The sequence below is a fragment of the Eleutherodactylus coqui genome, chromosome 3, assembly GCF_035609145.1.
Source record: "Eleutherodactylus coqui strain aEleCoq1 chromosome 3, aEleCoq1.hap1, whole genome shotgun sequence".
NCBI lineage: Eukaryota > Metazoa > Chordata > Amphibia > Anura > Eleutherodactylidae > Eleutherodactylus > Eleutherodactylus coqui.
The window spans coordinates 107,308,109-107,328,865 of record NC_089839.1 but is presented as its reverse complement, the minus strand read 5'-3'; the positions used below and the strand labels follow the sequence as shown (position 1 = coordinate 107,328,865).

Here is a 20,757-nt window from a genome sequence, read left to right as displayed (position 1 = left end):
TCTTTACAGCAAGGAAGATCCTTCAGACAGAACAGAATGTATTCATGAGTGGATTAGGTTGATAAAGGGTGCATTTGGTGCAGTGTCATTATTTTCATGGTTTAATCAGAAACATGTTGGTTTTTCCAAGCTTACATTGTAGTGTTAATAGGATGTCAAGTCAAATGACATATCTACCCTGTCAGTTAACCATGAGTACAACATTTGTTAAATACTCTGATGATAAAAAGTTCTGAGGAGCATTTGAATCCCATTAAGGTCAATCTTTAATTTTTTTTAACTTTTTTCCTGAAACATCAGATGTTTTTGAAAAATTACATACACATAGAAAAGTCTATAAGAATACTCAGTCTCTTTTCTAAATACAGCATAGTACACTGTATAAAGGCTTTTGTTAAGGTAGCCGTACACATTTAACATTCAAATCCCAATAAAGTGCCACTGTCAATGACTAATAATAAGACCAGTATGAGGATGCCAACAAGGTAACATAGATTTCTTTATATGTAGAAATGAAAAATGACAAGGTATCCAGCAAACATGAGTTTCCGAAGTGTTCTGCTATACACTAACTAATAGAAGTTACACCTTGTTGAATAGCAGTGATATTTTTGCTCACCATGCTGTGATCAAAAAGCCTTAGAGCTTTGAAATGCATATGCTGCGGGGGCATAAAGTTAGATGTGAGTACTTTTTTTTAACATGATGTTTTAACAAATATACAAATAAAAGAGAAGATTCTTTTAGAAGCTGGCCCAGTATTTTTCATTTCTGGAGCATTTGCTGCTGGACTCATAGCACAACCTTGCTTTGGAAGGACTCTGGTTGGTTACTGGTTAACTATTAAGGAGCAGTGAGCACTAAATATCATATTTTCTTTAGATGTAGGTTACAATGTTGTGCTTAGATAAATATACTGCATCTGTCTATGAATACAGTGAAACAAATAAATACAGTTGTTAAGACTTGAAGCCCTCAAAGAGATCGATTTTAGTGCAGAACACTTATTATTTGCTTTTCTTTCTGCTTTCACATTTTCTAAAATTGTCCTTTTAATTTCCATTTACAAGCCCTGTATAGTTTTAGAAATGTAAGAACACTGTCTACAAGGTGGATGAGGTTTGCTTATAGTCTCTCAACATAACTGAAGCATATGTCACACTTGGGGGTGTGCAGAGCACTGATTCCGAGACAGGTGAACTAGGCACAGAACTGCCCGAAGCTACTGAATCCCGGAAAGGGGATGGAGGAGTCAAAGCAGGTGAGTCCTCCAGCACTAATTTGCTTGGAACAAGTTCTTCATCAGGTATATCTGTGCTATCATACATATAATCCTTAATAAGGTTCAATTTTTCATTCTCTACTTCCTCGGTGGAGGAGTCTATACCTTCACTGAAAGCCGCCATCTGAAGTGGAAGCACTTGCTGAGTAGGGTAGATGGAGTCAACACCATCTTCTGGCCCAGGTATTGGAATAACAGAGTTAAAGTCTGGAATGCCAGTTGAAAATTTGTTGATAACCCCATGCAGCTGGTCTAAAATAGACTTTTGCAGTGGTAGACTTTTAGAGACTTGCTCTGATAGATATACTGAGTCCTCCTCAAGTTCTTGAGAAGGTGGAGGAGTTGCATTCAATCGCCTATGTATTACCATGGATGGACTACTTGGTAGGTTGAACCTTGCTGGCTCGTTTTCTTCTTCTTCTTCTACATTGTATAAAGCATTAGTGCTAATATCTGAAAATGTGAGGCTCTTGCTCTGAATTTGGTAGCCTTTGGTTATAGGCTTTATCACAGCTGTCTGGTTTGATGCTCCTGTTTCCTTGGTCTTCACATGCACTGATAGTCTTTGCCACATGTGTTGCCCCTTCTGTATTTGTCTTCCACCTGGTTCAGACCATGACACAGACTTTCCATTAGAACTATGAATAAAATAAAGATGGATGCATTTGAATAAATAGCATGCAGAAAATCACATCAAAAATTAAAAATAAAAAGCAAGAAAATATGTGAATGATGTTTAATGTATTTGGGATATAGGTTTAAGCTATAATTAGTCTATTTTATTTTTCTACAGTATTATAGAAATACAGCATATGTATATATTTTTTGAGTTATATAAATGTTAATTTTATTTCTAATATAAAAATTTACCATAAACAATATAATATATCAACATTATTTTAAAATAAATGTTATGAAGTAGTCTTTTTTTCTCATTATTTTTGTTTGTTTAACATTGTATCCTATAAAGACTGTGGGAGTTGTTAAAAACTTAACTGAGAATGAAGACTCATTACTAATATTGCATATCTGAATATATTATTTTAAGGAAGTTCTTAACAGTTGGAAAAAATCTTGTTTGATGATTATTTTTTTGTCTGTTTAGCCACATAATAAAATATATGCACCTATCAAAGAGGATACTGGCGTAAGACTCAAGAAAATAGCAAACATAAAATCCAAAATTTATTGTACACTCTAGAAACTATCATACAATATAGCCTCACACAAAAGTAAAGTGCCCAACGACTATAAAAGGTGTCTGCAAAATAAAATTCATGCCAAATGATTACAAACATATATATATATATATATATCTCATAAAGTGCCTACTGCAAGTAAATATAAATATGCATATAAACATGTAGAGAGAGGGGCCAGTAACGGAACGCACATATCAGGTGCGATGAAGCCTCTCCCATCTCTGTATGTTTATATATATTTATATTGACATGCACTAGGCAGTTTATGGAGATATATATATATATATGTGTGTGTGTTTGTAATTACTTGGTATGACTTTTGTAACATATTGTGTAATATTTGGACACTTTACTTTTTGCGCCTTATGTAATTCCTTCTATATGCTGTGTGAGACGGATCTTGTATGATGGTTTCTATTGTTTCTAATGTCTTAGAGTGTACAATAAACTTTGGATTTTATGTTTTGTATTTTCTTGAGTCACGCACCCCTATTTTCTTTGATAGGTGTATACAGTTGTGATTGGTGCTTTATGACTTCATATAAGGAGTGGCCTTCATATTGGAGTAAACACATAATATAAATGCGAACATTTACTTATAGAAGCACATCAATCTATTAATAAGTACATTTTTCTAAAAGAAATTTTGAACTTTAACTCATGTTAAGAAATTATAGCTAAAATAATGTTTATATTGGTTTTTACTTGTACTTGACATTTAAAATATCAAATGATATCTTTTTGATTTCTCTTGATTAAGCTACACAGATTTAATTATAACATTTATGCCTGGCTTGTATTTTCAAAGAAGATAAGTTAATTTTTAAATAAATTAAGTCAATTAACATGTAGTGTTAGGCCTATGTGTCTTTGTATAGAGCTAAATTGATGCTTCTGTGTAGCGAACTCTGATGATTAACATGCAAAATCTTTGCTCTCAGCAGAATCCGATGGATGCAGAATTGATTAGCAGAAATAAAATAACATAATAGTAGCCTGCCAAAGCAGTAAAATGAATGCATTTCATAGCTTACATTCCATGCTCACATCAGTTTGGCCATAGCATGTATGAAATCATGCGATTATTATAGAGGCATTCAAGCATATTTTATGCATTTTACAAAAACGTACACAATGTCAGTCCGTGTGAAGCATGCCATTCAATAAATTATGGATCAACATATATGATTGCACATCATTCTTCATCCAAAAAGAGATGCACATGGGACAAAACGGCATCACCTTAAACATCACTCATTTATGCAGTATGATATAAATTTTAAACTAGCATAAAGTCAATTTCTTTAAAGGGGTAATCCTGGAATTTCCGCTGCCAGTCTATCCTTAGGTGTGATTAGTGGGGTCAAACTATATATTCCCCATGACCAGCCCCCTTCACTATTTTACCAGACACAGTATTACCTCCATCGATTCTGCTGTGCCTACTACTCAAGTGAATAGGGATTAGCTTGGTATGAGCTTCAGTATCAGGAGAGATATAGCCAGCTTTGTACCCTGTTATGTCCAGTTCAACAGTGAATGTTTCACTGATTTTATTTTTCTCAGCAAGAGAAACCATGTAATCTTGTAGATATGATACCTTTTAGGGCTAACAAAAATACATGATGTTAGTGCGGGGTCAGATCCCCACCAATCAAGGATAGGCCATCAATGGAAATTCCTGGAAAACCTCTTTAACCTCATTCAGTATAAATCATTGCTGGAAATCATCCATTAATAACTGTCGGCAATCAATAAATCAATCTAGAACATAAGTATATCATTAGGACATTCCTACACTATATGACCATTCTTCATAGGACATACCTAGAGCATTTGGCTTGCTTACCAGTTTCATGTTTGTTAACCCCTTCACGTCCGAAATGTGTGTGTGTGTGTATATATATATGTATATATATATATATATATGTATATATATATATACACGTCACAACTGTTTGTTGCATTGTCCATCTAGAATCCGTATTTATGTACACCACTCTAATGGTAAATCAAGCTGTATAGCACTTTGCTATTGTAATGGTCGTCCTTCCTTCACAAAAAGTGCTAAACATAATGCTCAAAATAAGCCCATACACCACTAATAGAAGAGACATAGAAAAATAACAATGGGGACCGTTTTCTCGGTTATTATAGCGATCATGTAGATTAGGCAGTGTATACATCTTTTGATCATATTTGGTTAAATGTTTTGCATTAAATTACAAATGGAAAAAATGAAGTAAATTTTAATTTCATATTATTTTTGCTGTTTTTCTTTATATAAAACTTAAAGTTGTTTTTGTTCCATATAAAAGTCCAATTAATGCCACAAAAAAAAAAATAAAGTACAAAAATAAAAAAATCACCCTGAGGCCTTAGTCAGATGGGCGTTTTTTTGCGCGATTTGCGGATCGCATGACTGATGCGCATCCGCAAATCGCGTGACCGGTGCCCGAAAATGGCCCGAAAATCTGCTCCTAGCCGCGTTTCATTAGAAACGGGCCAGAGCTGTCCAGCACATTGCATTCAATGGAGCCGGCAATACAGCCGGCTCCATTGAAAGCAATGCGCTGCGGGTGAGTGTGGGATGAATTGTCGGGAAGGGCTTAAATATATAAGCCCTTCCCTGCAATTCATCCAGAAATGTGTTAAAATAAAAAATATATATATACTCACCTTGTCCTGGCAGCCGGAGTTCAGCGCGGCCGGCCTGCAGTGGGTGTGAAGGGGGTGTGAGTCAGGCCTGCCCCTGATTGGCTCAGCGCTGAGTCTGACTCACACCCCCTTCACACCCACTGCAGGCCGGCCGCGCTGAACTCCGGCTGCCGGGACAAGGTAAGTATATATATATATATTTTTATTTTAACACTTTTCTGGATGAATTGCAGGGAAGGGCTTATATATTTAAGCCCTTCCCGACAATTTATCCAGCGCTGTCCGGCAGCCCATTGCTTTCAATGGAGCCGGCTGTATTGCCGGCTCCATTGAATTCAATGGGCAAACATTGTTCTTCTCTGCCACAGCTGTAACAGCTTTGGCAGAGAAGAATGATTTGTCTTCTATATGTTCTCAATGGGGTCGGCGCTGCTGCCGCCGGCCCCATTGAGCGCATATAGAGAAGAGAACAGGAATTGCAGATCGCAGATAGGTGCGATCTGCGATTTATGTTCTATAATTTATCGGACGAGCGCATAAAAAGCGCTCATGTGTCCGATACCATTGCAAAGCAATGGTTTTAAAAAATCGCCGGACGCATGCGCATGCGCAAATCGCGCAAAAAAACGCCCGTCTGACTAAGGCCTGAAAATGTATTGTTTTGAAAAAAAATCTAACTCTGATGTGGATATTTAAGTCCTTGGTTGCGAAGGGGTCACTAACAAAACATTCTAACTTTACTTTTTCAAGTTTCAAAATATCACAAAATACAACTTTATATTCATTATTGAAATCTCAGCGTCCTCTTCCCCTACAACCTCATATTCTTTGACCTAATGTTTAGTAGTGAACATAAAATGAAGCTAGTTTAAAGGTCCCTCTATAGTACAAGTGTATTTCTAGATCAGTCGCTGTCATGTGGAAATGCTTATTACATTTTGTAATTCATTTTTACATTTCACGGGATCCCTACTTAGTACTACCATAAAAAGACTGTAGTTTACTCCCAAAAATAGAAGTAATTGGAGATTTCATTTTGTTGCACTCCTTTGTACTAATCCTCAATACAGGATCTAGGGGATAATGAGGGCTATATCCACTGCACAGCTCACTGAAAGTTATCAAAGTGCAGAAAAATGTTGTTCTTAATTTATGTGATTTAACCCCTTAGAGATGCAGCTATTTTGGACATTAAGGACAGCATGATTTTTTCGCTCTTTCATCAATGTAGCTTTTTAATATTTCTGTCTATGTAGCTATAAAGGACTTGTTTTGTGTCATTTTTTATTGCACCATTTGGAATACATATAGTATAGTTAAAAACTTATATTAATTTATTTTTTGGTGGGTGATGGGAAAAACACAGCAGTTCATCCAAATGATTTTATTCTATATGTCATTTACCCTTTAGGAAGGGTAGTCCTGCACAAGTTCTTGCCCCCTCTTTCCAAAGACTGTAAGGCAGCTGGTATGCAGTGGTCCCCAAACCAGCGGCTTGAAAGTCACATGTGGCTCGTGACTGCTTACTGTGTGCCTTGCCATGGGAGTTCTGAGTTATGGCCATATGTCAGGGCAATTTACATTATTGCAGACATATCTTAACCACTAAACGACGCCAGTTTGGATGGCATAGTACTGGGGTCAAATTATACACTAAAATATTTATCAGCAAATCTTTGCAATTTCATAATTTCTTGTTTCTCCACATAGGGTTAGGGCTATACGTAAGCTGTGGCAAAAACGCATACCATGTGGCCAAACACCGTACTGTGGACTTGCTATATCTCATTCTAATATAACTGGATGCAATCACATTGCAACTTGCAGGTTGCCACAACTACAACCAATCATAAGAAATACATCAGGTTTGAATATCTTGTGATTGTTAGTTAAGGATTGTGGCAATCTAGGGTGCTTTTAGACTCAGCGATTTTTTGAATGATAAGCGTTCTAACGAGCAAAAGTGAATGTAATCATTTAATGTAAATACGAGCCAACGACCGAATGATAAATGAGAATCATTCACTTTTTGCTCATTGTTCATCTTATGCAGGCATAAAAATCATTGTTGGCTCGTTCACTTAGGATTCAGTTTAAACAGTGCTCTTTCAGTCTTTCACATTCCCTAATGTGAAAGACCGAATGATACCGAATGATGTTCTTTAAATGAGCTAGAGGTAAGTCAACCTGTCCAAGCAGGCTGAAGGAGAACAAACGTGCTAACAGTGATGTCACTTGCTCTTTCAAACGAGAATCGGCTCGTCTAAAAGGACTCTTATAATTGCAATACAACTTATTTTACATAAGACAGAAAAATATAGAGAAGCTCACCTGTCAGGAAACCTGCACCTCACCGCTACCGCAGCAAGACTCCTTGTGTCAAATCAACCCGCCCAGTCCTGGCGGCTGTCAGCAAAGCAATCCATAGAAAAAATAAACTTGAACGTGAACAAGAACTCAGAGTTCGAAACGCGTTCTCTGTATCTTATATCCTGATTTTATGGCACGCTTTAATTAAAAGCAGAACACATTTTCCTTAAAAGTCAATCAAGTTTATTTTTTCTATGAATTGCTTTATTTAACCTAAGCATGCAATGCAGCGGGGTTCCAGTGAGACCTTTGGCAGTCACGAGCATCGCGGCCAAGGTTACTGTATAACCGTAGCCTCAAAATTTCTCTCCTCCATTGTTGAGTTAAATGGGGCTGCTGACCATCACTGAAAGTTAAATGTGGCTCAAAAGAAACAGAAGTTTGCAGACCTCTGCTGTATGGTTTGTACATCATTGGCAGTAGAGATATTCCTGGAACATTATGATAAAATCTGCATGGATAGAACGGGCTCCATCGGAGGACTTATTATAAGAAAACATAGAAAGTGTAGAAACACCCATTTTGAAATAAAATAGGAATATAAATATAAAAGTCACTTGTAAAATTAGTATTTTATTACCGGACATGTAAAGTAGGAAATACTTTGTGGAAGTAGGAAGGGGAGTTATATGCTGTTGTTTGCATAATGCCAAAAAATTGCAATCTACTTCCTAAGCTGCAATTTAGTTCTTTCAGCTGATTGAGATCTTTTCTGAATTACAGTGGCAATGCAGCTGGGGCACTATTCAGAATCTGTTTCCGACTTCAACACCGTAATTTAACATTACTATAAAAAAAGGACATCTGTTCAGCTGGACTGGATTGCGTAATAAAATTTGACACTTGCATTTTTCATGTAGCTACTTCAATTCTTCAATGTCTAGCACAGCTTATACAAAAGAATACAGTATATGTATAACAAGAAGATTGTGGTGCTGCCAATATTACATAAATCCAGAACAGTATATCATACTAATTATTTTTTTTTCTTGTTTGTTCCCTTTGCTGTTTCCAATACTTTCTGTTGCTGAACTGACAACTGAAATTCAATACAGTATAGTATAGAGCTTTTAATTTTTTTAAAGGGGTTGCCCAGTTGTAAACTATTCTTAGCTTATACTCAGGATCGGTCATCAACAGTAGATTGGTGGTGGTTCGTTGCTGAGGACCCCCACCGATCAGCTGTTTGCCGGGCCAGTGCACTCATGAACTGAGCTGATTTCTGCAGGAAGCAGACAGCTCCATTCTCACTGAAGTGCCCAGGCTTGATACTGCAGGACAAGTTCCCATTCATTTCAATGGGAGCTTGGCCTACAAAACCAAGCCTTGCTACTACAGTAAGAATGTAGCTATTTGCTTTCTGCAAAAATCATCACAGTTCACAAGCTTGCTGGCTTTGGCCAACAGCTGATCAGCAGGGTTCCTGGGTGACAGAACCTGCCAATCTACTATTGATGACCTATGCTAAGGGTAGGTTACCAATAGTTTACAACTGGACAACCCCTTTAACTTTAAAGGGGAACTATGAGTACAACTTGCTGCACTGCCATGACTTTTGTAGTTCATGTGGAATGGGTTGTCTTAGCTATAGTTCAGAAATGTATACTGATGGACTGATGGATAAAACATCCAGGCAGCCCTAAGGACTCAAAATGCTTGCTTCAACTAGAGGACTGCTCTGTTTCACAGAGAAGGCAAGATAGGATTATCTGAGTTTTAGGGGCTGACAGCTGGAGAGCTCTGAACTACTTGTATAAGGAGTGGAGGGAATTATTTAATGATGTTCCTACAGAAGGGATGCAATTACTTTGTGTGTGGGGAGGGGTACAATTACTTGGTGGATGGGGCCAAATAGCTGCAGTGTTACTTGACAGGGGGCACAGAGGTGCCATAGTTAGACCACAGTAAGGCCACTATTAGGTTGTGGTAATCAATGGTGGGACTATGATTCCATTCTGGGAGAGGAGGCAAAAAAAAGAATTGGGTCCTATTCACACCCGCATTAGGGCTTTGTTAAAGCAAACTGAAAGCTTTCAATTTCTTTGAAAACCCATTGAAATCAATAAGGAAAAAAATGATCTGTTAATGTTCTTTTTTCATCTGTTAAAATTTATTTTCATTTTCCTCATGGAAATCTTATTTAATTATATATGCCATGGTGATTTTTTTAAACTATATTGGGTGAGGTTACTTATATTAAAAAAGTCCTATGTTGCTTAAGCATGGATTGTACATTCAGTGTTCTAGTTTGATCACTGTACTTGCTCTGAATGTGTAAAAAATAATATATATAAACAGTAAATATGCGATTGTTGCAGTTATTGGTGGTTATGAAAATGCTATATTAAAGTAAATCTTCTTAGTAAATGCCTGAAATATAGAATAAGAGCTTCTTCATAACTTTCTACATGTAAACTTTCTTCATAGACTCTATAACTCACATTTTCTAATACTGTGATATTAGAAAAGTGATGTGTACTTACTTTGTATTCCCAGTAATCGGCTTCTTTCTTCTGAAGATGCTGAGGAAGGTGTTTGTTCTACATGGTGTTTTTCCATCTCCAACATGCATACGTACCACATCAGAAGTGGTGAAAGCACTTCGAACGTTCCTTTCAGGTTTAGCAATAATAATATACATCTTGGGGGTAAACATACAACCCAAAGCCACTGTGACACTAAGACTGACAGCAAAAGATGTGGTAATGATCTTGTAGTTGCTCCCAAAATATATTGGTACAAAAGCCAACCAGATGATACAAGTAGTGTACATTGTAAAAGCAATGTATTTAGCTTCATTGAAGTTTGCTGGAACATTGCGAGTCTTGAATGCATAGTAGGTGCAGCTCATTATTAAAAGGCCATTGTAGCCAAGGGGAGCCACCACACCTACATTACTAGTGTTACAGATTAAGTAGACTTCTTTAATGCTTGGATAAGAAAGAATTGGCATTGGAGGCTCCATGATAATCAAGGTGACTACCAAAGTAAGCTGCAGACTAATCAATGCTGAAGCAATCATCATTTGAGCACAAGCACTCATAAAACGTGGTTTACGTGTACAAATTTTCTTTTTACTTCCTGCTAGAATTCGGGCAATACGATTAGTTTTGGTCACCAGGGCCGAGTAGCACATTGCTGAAGAAAGACCAACCAATAGACGTTGTAAGTAACAGGATGTCGTGGTAGGTTTGGCTAATAGTGTGAAAGGACATATATAACCTAGGAAAATCCCAGCCAGGATAATGTAGCAGAGTTCTCGACTTGATGACTTAACCACAGGTGTGTCTCTGTAGAGAATGAAGATCAAGGTGACAAACATAGTGATAAGAATGCCCACACAGGAGAATGCCACAGCAATGATGGATTCAATGTCACTCCACTGTAGATATTTTATAATTATTGGCTCACAGCCTGTTGGGAGAAAGAAAAGCAGTTAGTTACTCTTCTTACAAGGCACATGTATTTACATTGTAGATTATATACTTCATATTAATAGTTTCATTACCCTAGATCAGTACAAGGAAATTTAAGGGGCAAATTTCAATGTCAGATTGTTCAATGTCTACCAAGCAAGAAACCTAAAATGTTTATTTCTAATCTTTGGATTAAAAAAAGTCGTGAAAGTGTTTTTGTATAAATCAACATTTCTTGTCTGAGAATATTAAATTGGGTTTTAGGTCTTGAACTTTAGAGTCACTGAAGAGTGTGTTCAGTAAAGGTCAGGTTGATGTCAGTAGTAATGGTCAGGTAGCAAATTTCTCTAAAAAATGTGTTGTCCAGGAAAGTTACTTCAGATGTTGTTCTGATGAAAGGGAACATCTAGTAGTAAAGTTGAGTACATTCCAAAGAATAATGTATTTATAGAATCATAGAATGGTAGAGTTGGAAGGGACCTCAAGGGTCATCTGGTCCAACCCCCTGCTCAATGCAGGATCAGTAAATCATACCAGGCAGATGTCTGTCCAGCTTCTATTTGAAGACTTCCATTGAAGGAGAGCTCACCACCTCCCAGGGCAACCTCTTCCACTCATTGATCACCCTCACTGTCAGAAAGTTTTTTCTAATATCCTATCTAGGTCACCTCCCTTTTACTTTTAGTTTCATCCCATTGCTTCTAGTCTTTCCCCATTCAAAAATGTTTGACACTAAAGTGGGCATTAGAGTATCTAATATATTATTAACTAGAAAGAAAACTCAAATTGGTCAAAGACCATGCATCACCAAAATAGAATAGTCAGAATGAGGTCTAATGCCCCCTACAAGTCTATATTGTATCTATTGAATTATGGTACTTTCATATTGTGGTCAGCAATGGTATTTAGGAGAGATTACCTCTATAACTGGGCCTGTGGTTGAGAATATTACAGTTTAATGTTGGAGTCACAATGAAAAGTTGTATGTCTCCATATGAACTTGTGGTAGGGCCCATATAGACTTCTGCAGAGGCCATATTACAGCTCTATGGAATTCTAAGCTTGTACAGAGCTGTAGTATGACTGTATGCGTGAATTCTAAAGGTAAAACATTCCAGGTAACAGGCTGGTTTTAAATATTACATCACTATTAGGCCTTAGTCACACGGGCGTTTTTTCGCGCGATTTGCGGGTCGCATGACGGATGCGCATCCGCAAATCGCGTGACCGGGGCCAAAAAATCGCCCGAAAAATCTGCTACTAGCCAGCTCCATTGAAAGCAATGCGCTGCGGGCGAGCGCGGGATGAATTGTCGGGAAGGGCTTAAATATATAAGCCCTTCCCTGCAATTCATCCAGAAATGTGTAAAAATTAAAAAAAATGTATACTCACCTTTCCGCTGCAGCCGGAGTTCAGCGGCGGCCGCCGGCAGTTCTCCTGAACTGCTTCTCTATAGTATTAGTATAGTATAGTATTAGAGGCAGCTCATTCAGCAGGCGGGGATTTTAAAGCCCCGGCTGCTGAATACTATAGAGAAGCAGTTCAGGAGAACTGCCGGTGGCCGCCGCTGAACTCCGGCTGCAGCGGAAAGGTGAGTATACATTTTTTTTTATTTTTACACATTTCTGGATGAATTGCAGGGAAGGGCTTATATATTTAAGCCCTTCCCGACAATTCATCCTGCGCTCGCCGGAAGCCCATTGCTTTCTATGGAGCCAGCTGTATTGCCGGCTCCATTGAATTCAATAGGCAAACATCGTTCTTCTCTGCCGCAGCTGTTACAGCTGTGGCAGAGAAGAATGATTTGTCTTCTATATGTTGTCAATGGGGTCGGCGCTGCTGCCGCCGGCCCCATTGAGCGCATATAGAGAAGAGAACAGGAATCGCAGATCGCAGATAGGTGTGATCTGCGATTTCTGTTCTATAATTTATCGGACGAGCGCATAAAAAGCGCTCATGTGTCCGATACCATTGCAAAGCAATGGTTTAAAAAAATCGCCGGACGCATGCGCAAATCGCGCAAAAAAACGCCCGTCTGACTAAGGCCTCACTCTTAGGGCAGTTTACACAGGTAGATTATTTGTCCATGGTAATGAGTACTGACCAACAATAGACATTTCGATTGTCGCTCATTAACCCCTTAATGACCAAGCGGGGTAAATATACAGTGCTTGGTCCTGGGCTTTAATCCCTGCCAATAGCAAAAATATGGCGCAGGATTAAAGCCTCTGCTGCTGCAATCAAGCAGGAGTAGGTTGAATTCCCAGCTGTTAGTCACAGCTGAGAACCCGGAGGAGAAGGGGTTTTAACCGCTTCTGCCTTCATCTTTTCTGGGTACATACCGCTTAATGAGTGCTATGTACTAAGAAGAAAAAGTGGAAGTGTTTATTCCACTATGCGACCCAGTGATAACATCACCACTGGGAGCTCCCTGGCACAACAGAATTGCAGGGTCCTAGCAGACCCTGATCAGCTCTGTTAGTGACTAATGTCACTACAAGAGGATGTTTTCCCCTGTAACTGGGGCTACTATGGATGCCACAGCTACAGTGGAAAAGTGTCAAATTAAAAAAAAAGACAATCTGAATGACCCCCAGATATCTTATATAATGTCATGAGGGATATAGATGATAAAAAAAGAATTTTACATTTTAAAAAATTACAAAATAAAATAAAAAAATATACTTCAAAAAAATAATTTTGATAGCTGAAGTAAAAAAAATAGGGCAGCAAAATCACCACATGGGTAAAATCCCTAAGAAGTGTCTAGTTCTTTAGGTACAAAACAGCCTGATCCTTAAAGGGTTGATAATGATTACACATGCAGGTGACCTCTAGTAAAGAATCTAGTGAAGAATCATTACAATGGTTATTTGTTGTCATATAGAATACAATTGTCAGCAGCAAGTTTACACAGGAAGATATGCTGCCAACCAGCAAGTATTTTTATGCTGGAATAAATGACCGTAGCATTGAGAGAGTGCTCTTGCTGCGACATTGTTGAACCGGAACCAAAAAAGTCTGTTAGAAATGATTTGCTCTGGAGTTGTAAGTGAGGATGGTCCTCAATAAAAACCAAATGTGTGCACATGACTAAACAGTGACAAGCAGTAAGCAGGCTGGCTAAAAAGAGATACAGAGATATATCATGCTACACAGTCGGACACAAGCACATTTGTTGGCAATTGTACATTGCCAGAGATAAAACAGAGCTTTGCTGGAATTTTGCACCAAACACATCTGTTTGCTTACTGTGGACAAAGTCTTTGGATGATTCCTATGTCAGATACAGACTACCCCCTTTGAGTTCATACCCTCTGCAGAAACATGATAGAGCTAGTTGTATGGAGAACGTTATTTTAATCATATTCGTTAACCATAGATTGCTTAATGTCTATATGAAGTCTTGTGGTAGTTCGCTAGCAATAGTCAAGACTGTAGGATTAAATGCTAAAGTTACAGAACATTTACCCACTGTTTAGTATCCTTGCTTAACTATATTTTTATTAGTTGTAATAAAAACCTATATTGTTGTATGTCCGATGTCCACCTTGTACCCTGAACTCCGTGTCTCCTCCTACCGCAGCAGTTATTCTAATGGTCATTAATAAATTAAACCCCGCTGTAAATTATGCAAATTAAAGTTTTTCTTGACTGTAAATGTTTCTGATTCACTTTGGCATCATTAACTTATTTGTCGACATTCCAGAAACCAGTGCGAAAACAATAAGTTCATTTCACAGTGAGATTCAGCAAGATGTTTACCATGAGCACAAAGAGCAGGTTTTGTAGCAAATCCTGTTGATAAGTTATACATTAAGCAAAGATGTTGTTGCGCAACAGAATGGCTTGGAAAATTGCATTTACATTTTTATTGCACTATTCAAATTCAGTACTTAAGCAAACAGTTTGTTGAAGGTACTCTCCATCTGCTTGGCAATTTTACAATATCACCTTATGGTGTTTTTATGTTGTCCTAATGTGAAACTTAACAGACTTTTCTGTGCATTACACTCACAGTTAAAACTCTCTATAGGCCATATAAAAGTCAAGAAACAATTTGTGCTATGATAACCTATGGGTTAGGAACCTTTTTATTGCTGCACCTAATAGTTAAGTGCTAAAAGTATGTTAGGAGACTCCCATACAAGATTTAGGGTTTCTAATCCATTATATGCTCTGTTTCCAAGAACACATACTAAGATGCTGATTGCAGCTTGCAATTTATTATGTTTCTTACATTGTTTTCTTCCTGTAACAAGGTAAGGTGTAATGCATTAATCTTGGTGAGGTCGCTGTGCTGACGAATTAATATATACTAAGATAGAGAACATGGCAACAAAACATGTGGCATATTCTGTCTTCTTCTGGTCTGTATTGTGTCAATATAATTCCATCAAACTGTGGGTTCTGTAACTTTGCATTAGTACGGTATACTGTAAATATTCTACATTTCTGTGTACATTGATTGATTGCATATTAAATCTATTGAAAGTCTAAAATAATGTCGATTAGCCTTTTTCATAATGCTTTTCTAGTGCACTCAAAAATTGCATCAAAAAGTGTAACATGTGTCAGTTGGTGCGGGTTTTGTTGAAATTAAGCTCAATGGGTGGAAAACCTTAGAAATGCGGTACATAGCACAGTGGTAGATGGGCCAAAAACGCAATCATAAAACACTAAAAACAAAAACACACTTCAGGACATTCATTAATACTGGTTAATAGAGATGAGCGAGCACCAAAATGCTCGGGTGCTCGTTACTCGGGACGAAATTTTCGCGATGCTCGAGGGTTCGTTTCGAATAACAAACCCCATTGAAGTCAATGGGCGACCCGAGCATTTTTGTATATCGCCGATGCTCGCTAAGGTTTTCATTTGTGAAAATCTGGGCAATTCAAGAAAGTGATGGGAACGACACAGCAACGGATAGGGCAGGCGGGGGGTTCCTTGTTGGGCTGCATCTCAAGTTCCCAGGTCCCACTATTAAGCCACAATAGCGGCAAGAGTGGGCCCCCCCCTCCCAACAATTTTTACTTCTGAAAAGCCCTCATTAGCAATGCATACCTTAGCTAAGCACCACACTACCTCCAACAAAGCACAATCACTGCCTGCATGACACTCCGCTGCCACTTCTCCTGGGTTACATGCTGCCCAACCGCCCCCCCCCCCCTGCACGACCCAGTGTCCACAGCGCACACCAAATTGTCCCTGCGCAGCCTTCAGCTGCCCTCATGCCACACCACACTCATGTCTATTTATAAGTGCGTCTGCCATGAGGAGGAACCGCAGGCGCACACTGCAGAGGGTTGGCACGGCTAGGCAGCAACCCTCTTTAAAAGGGGCGGGGCGATAGCCCACAATGCTGTACAGAAGCAATGAGAAATATAATCCTGTGCCACCGCCATCAGGAGCTGCACACGTGGGCATAGAAATGGGGAACCTATGTGCCAAACACTATTCATTTTGTCAAGGTGTCTGCATGCCCCAGTCAGACTGCGTTTTTTTTATAAATAGTCACAGGCAGGTACAACTGGGAATCCCGAACTCCGCAATGGGAATTCCGTGTGCACCCACAGCATGGGTGGCTCCCTGGAACCCACCGGCTGTACATAAATGTATCCCATTGCAGTGCCCTGGACAGCAGAGCTAACGTCAGATAAAATGCAGGTGGGCTTCGGCCCACACTGCATGCCCCAACCTGACCGGGCTTTTTAATTCATAGACACAGGCAGGTACAACTCCCTATTGTGAAGTCCCTGTGGACCGACAGCATGGGTGGGTGCCAGGAAGCCACCGGCGGCACATAAATATATCCCATAGCATTGCCCATCACAGCTGAGGTAATGTCATGTTTAATGCAGGTGGGCTTCGGCCCACACTGCATGCCCCAGTCAGACTGGGGTTCTTTAGAAGTGGACACATGTAGTTACAACTCCGTGTGGACCGACAGCATGGGTGGCTCCCTGGAACCCACCGGCGGTACATAAATATATCCCATTGCAGTGCCCAGCACAGCTGATGTAACGTCAGCTGTAATGCAGGTGGGCAAAAAATTAATTGGATTACACTGTAGGCGAGGGCCCCAAAAAATTGGTGTACCAACAGTACTAATGTACCTCAGAAAAATTGCCCATGCCCAACCAAGAGGGCAGGTGAAACCCATTAATCGCTTTGGTTAATGTGGCTTAATTGGTAACTAGGCCTGGAGGCAGCCCAGTTAAAATAAAAATTGGTTCAGGTGAAAGTTTCAACACTTTAATGAGCATTGAAACGTATAAAAATTGTTTACAAAAATTATATGACTGAGCCTTGTGGGCCTAAGAAAAATTGCCCGTTCGGCGTGATTACATGAGGTTTCAGGAGGAGGAGCAGGAGGAGGAGGAGGAATATTATACACAGATTGATGAAGCAAAAATGTCCCCGTTTTTGATGGTGATAGAGAACGATGCTTCCATCCGCGGGTGCAGCCTACGTATTGCTTAGGTATCGCTGCTGTCCGCTGGTGAAGAAGAAAAGTCTGGGGAAATCCAGGCTTTGTTCATCTTGATGAGTGTAAGCCTGTTGGCACTGTCGGTTGACAGGCGGGTACGCTTATCCGTGATGATTCCCCCAGCCGCACTAAACACCCTCTCTGACAAGACGCTAGCCGCAGGACAAGCAAGCACCTCCAGGGCATACAGCGTGAGTTCAGGCCACGTGTCCAGCTTCGACACCCAGTAGTTGTAGGGGGCAGAGGCGTCACCGAGGACGGTCGTGCGATCGGCTACGTACTCCCTCACCATCCTTTTACAGTGCTCCCGCCAACTCAGCCTTGACTGGGGAGCGGTGACACAGTCTTGCTGGGGAGCCATAAAGCTGGCAAAGGCCTTGGAGAATGTTCCCCTGCCTGCGCTGTACATGCTGCCTGATCTCTGCGCCTCCCCTGCTACCTGGCCCTCGGAACTGCACCTTCTGCTACTAGCGCTGTCGGATGGGAAGTTTACCATCAGTTTGTCCACCAGGGCCCTGTTGTATAGCATCATTCTCGAACCCCTTTCCTCTTCGGGAATGAGAGTGGAAAGGTTCTCCTTATACCGTGGGTCGAGCAGTGTGTACACCCAGTAATCCGTAGTGGCCAGAATGCGTGTAACGCGAGGGTCACGAGAAAGGCATCCTAACATGAAGTCAGCCATGTGTGCCAGGGTACCTGTACGCAACACATGGCTGTCCTCACTAGGAAGATCACTTTCAGATCCTCCTTCTCCTCCTCCTCCTCCTCCTCCTCCTCAGGCCATACACGCTGAAAGGATGACAGGCAAGCAGCATGGGTACCCTCAGCAGTGGGCCAAGCTGTCTCTTCCCCCTCCCCCTCATGCTCCTCCCCCTCCTCCTCTTCCTCAATGCGTTGAGATATAGACATAAGGGTGCTCTGACTATCCAGCGACATACTGTCTTCCCCCGCCTCCGTTTCCGAGTGCAAAGCGTCTGCCTTTATGCTTTGCAGGGAACTTCTCAAGAGGCATAGCAGAGGAATGGTGACGCTAATGATTGCAGCATCCCCGCTCACCATCTGGGTAGACTCCTCAAAGTTTCCAAGGACCTGGCAGATGTCTGCCAACCAGGCCCACTCTTCTGTAAAGAATTGAGGAGGCTGACTCCCACTACGCCGCCCATGTTGGAGTTGGTATTCCACTATAGCTCTACGCTGCTTATAGAGTCTGGCCAACATGTGGAGCGTAGAGTTCCACCGTGTGGGCACGTCGCACAGCAGTCGGTGCACTGGCAGATTAAACCAATGTTGCAGGGTCCGCAGGGTGGCAGCGTCCGTCTTGGACTTGCGGAAATGTGCGCTGACCCGGCGCACCTTTCCGAGCAGGTATGACAAGTGTGGGTAGCTTTTCAGAAAGCGCTGAACCACCAAATTAAAGACGTGGGCCAGGCATGGCACGTGCGTGAGGCTGCCGAGCTGCAGAGCCGCCACCAGGTTACGGCCGTTGTCACACACGACCATGCCCGGTTGGAGGCTCAGCGGCGAAAGCCAGCGGTCGGTCTGCTCTGTCAGACCCTGCAGCAGTTCGTGGGCCATGTGCCTCTTCTCTCCTAAGCTGAGTAGTTTCAGCACGGCCTGCTGACGCTTGCCCACCGCTGTGCTGCCACGCCGCGCGACAGCGACTGCTGGCGACGTGCTGCTGCTGACACATCTTGATTGCGAGACAGAGGTTGCGTTGGAGGATGAGGAGGAGGAGGGTGGTTTAGTGGAGGAAGCATACACCGCCGCAGATACCAGCACCGAGCTGGGGCCCGCAATTCTGGGGGTGGGTAGGATGTGAGCGGTCCCAGGCTCTGACTCGGTCCCAGCCTCCACTAAATTCACCCAATGTGCCATCAGGGAGATATAGTGGCCCTGCCCGCTTGTGCTTGTCCACGTGTTCGTTGTTAAGTGGACCTTGGCAGTAACCGCGTTGGTGAGGGCGCGTACAATGTTGCGGGAGACGTGGTCGTGCAGGGCTGGGACGGCACATCAGGAAAAGTAGTGGCAACTGGGAACCGAGTAGCGCGGGGCCGCCGCCGCCAACATGCTTTTGAAAGCCTCCGTTTCCACAAGCCTATACGGCAGCATCTCCAGGCTGATCAATTTGGCAATGTGCACGTTTAACGCTTGAGCGTGCGGGTGCGTGGCGGCGTACTTGCGCTTGCGCTCAAACAGTGGCGCTAGCGACGTCTGGACGCTGCGCTGAGAGACATTGCTGGATGGGGCCGAGGACAGCGGAGGTGAGGGTGTGGGTGCAGGCCAGGAGACGGTAGTGCCTGTGTCCTCAGAGGGGGGTTGGATCTCAGTGGCAGGTTGGGGCACAAGGGGAGAGGCAGTGGTGCAAACCGGAGGCGGTGAACGGCCTCCGTCCCACCTTGTGGGGTGCTTGGCCATCATATGCCTGCGCATGCTGGTGGTGGTGGCTCCCCAGCTGATCTTGGCGCGACAAAGGTTGCACACCACTGTTCGTCGGTCGTCAGGCGTCTCTGTGAAAAACTGCTACACCGTAGAGCATCTTGACCTCTGCAGGGTGGCATGGCGCGAGGGGGCGCTTTGGGAAACAGTTGGTGGATTATTCGGTCTGGCCCTGCCTCTACTCCTGGCCACCGCACTGGCTCGGCTTTGTGCCCACACCCTGACTTGGGCCTCCGCGTCCTCGCCCGCGTCCACGTCCTCTAGGCCTACCCCTACCCCTCAGCATGCTGTATTACCAGTAGTGCAGAAATAGAACGCTGTAATTAAATGTGCCACTTATTGGTCTGTGGTTGGAGGCTGACTTCGTTTACGGAACGCACAGCAGAGCCAGGAAATAATTTTGCGCAAGCCTGCTGTAACACTTAGCTGGCTGCGTATGAATTAGGGCAACTACCCCCAGCACAGACCCAGTACACTGAGGACAGTCACAGGCAGCCCAAATAGATTTTTTTTCCCAAATGTTTTTGGAAAGGCCCACTGCCTATATACACTGTATATGTCTTCTCTCTCTGCGTCACCACTACTGGCCCTGGAGTATGTAAAATAACTGCAGACTGTTGCACTGTGGACTGGAATACAGCGGTGATGTAACAGCCAACACAGAGCCAGGAAATAATTTTGCGCAAGCCTGCTGTAACACTTAGCTGGCTGCGTATGAAATAGGACAACTACCCCCAGCACAGACCCAGTACACTGAGGACAGTCACAGGCAGCCCAAATAGATTTTTTTTACCAAATGTTTTTGGAAAGGCCCACTGCCTATATACACTGTATATGTCTTCTCTCTCTGCGTCACCACTACTGGCCATGGAGTATGTAAAATAACTGCAGACTGTTGCA

The 20,757-nt window shown here is 41.7% G+C and overlaps 1 protein-coding gene across 1 annotated transcript in view; it reads right to left on the bottom strand.

The window, feature by feature from the left end:
- Window positions 1-1,056: 1,056 nt before the first annotated feature.
- GRM1 (glutamate metabotropic receptor 1) overlaps window positions 1,057-20,757 on the bottom strand; it is a 340,411-nt gene continuing 320,710 nt past the window's right edge. Inside the window, exons 12-13 of the mRNA XM_066594870.1 lie at window positions 9,996-10,926; window positions 1,057-1,920 (exon numbers count right to left, since the gene is read on the bottom strand). Coding sequence (XP_066450967.1) covers window positions 1,104-1,920; window positions 9,996-10,926 — 1,748 coding nt within the window. The 3' untranslated portion in view covers window positions 1,057-1,103. The remainder of the gene's footprint in view (window positions 1,921-9,995; window positions 10,927-20,757) is intronic.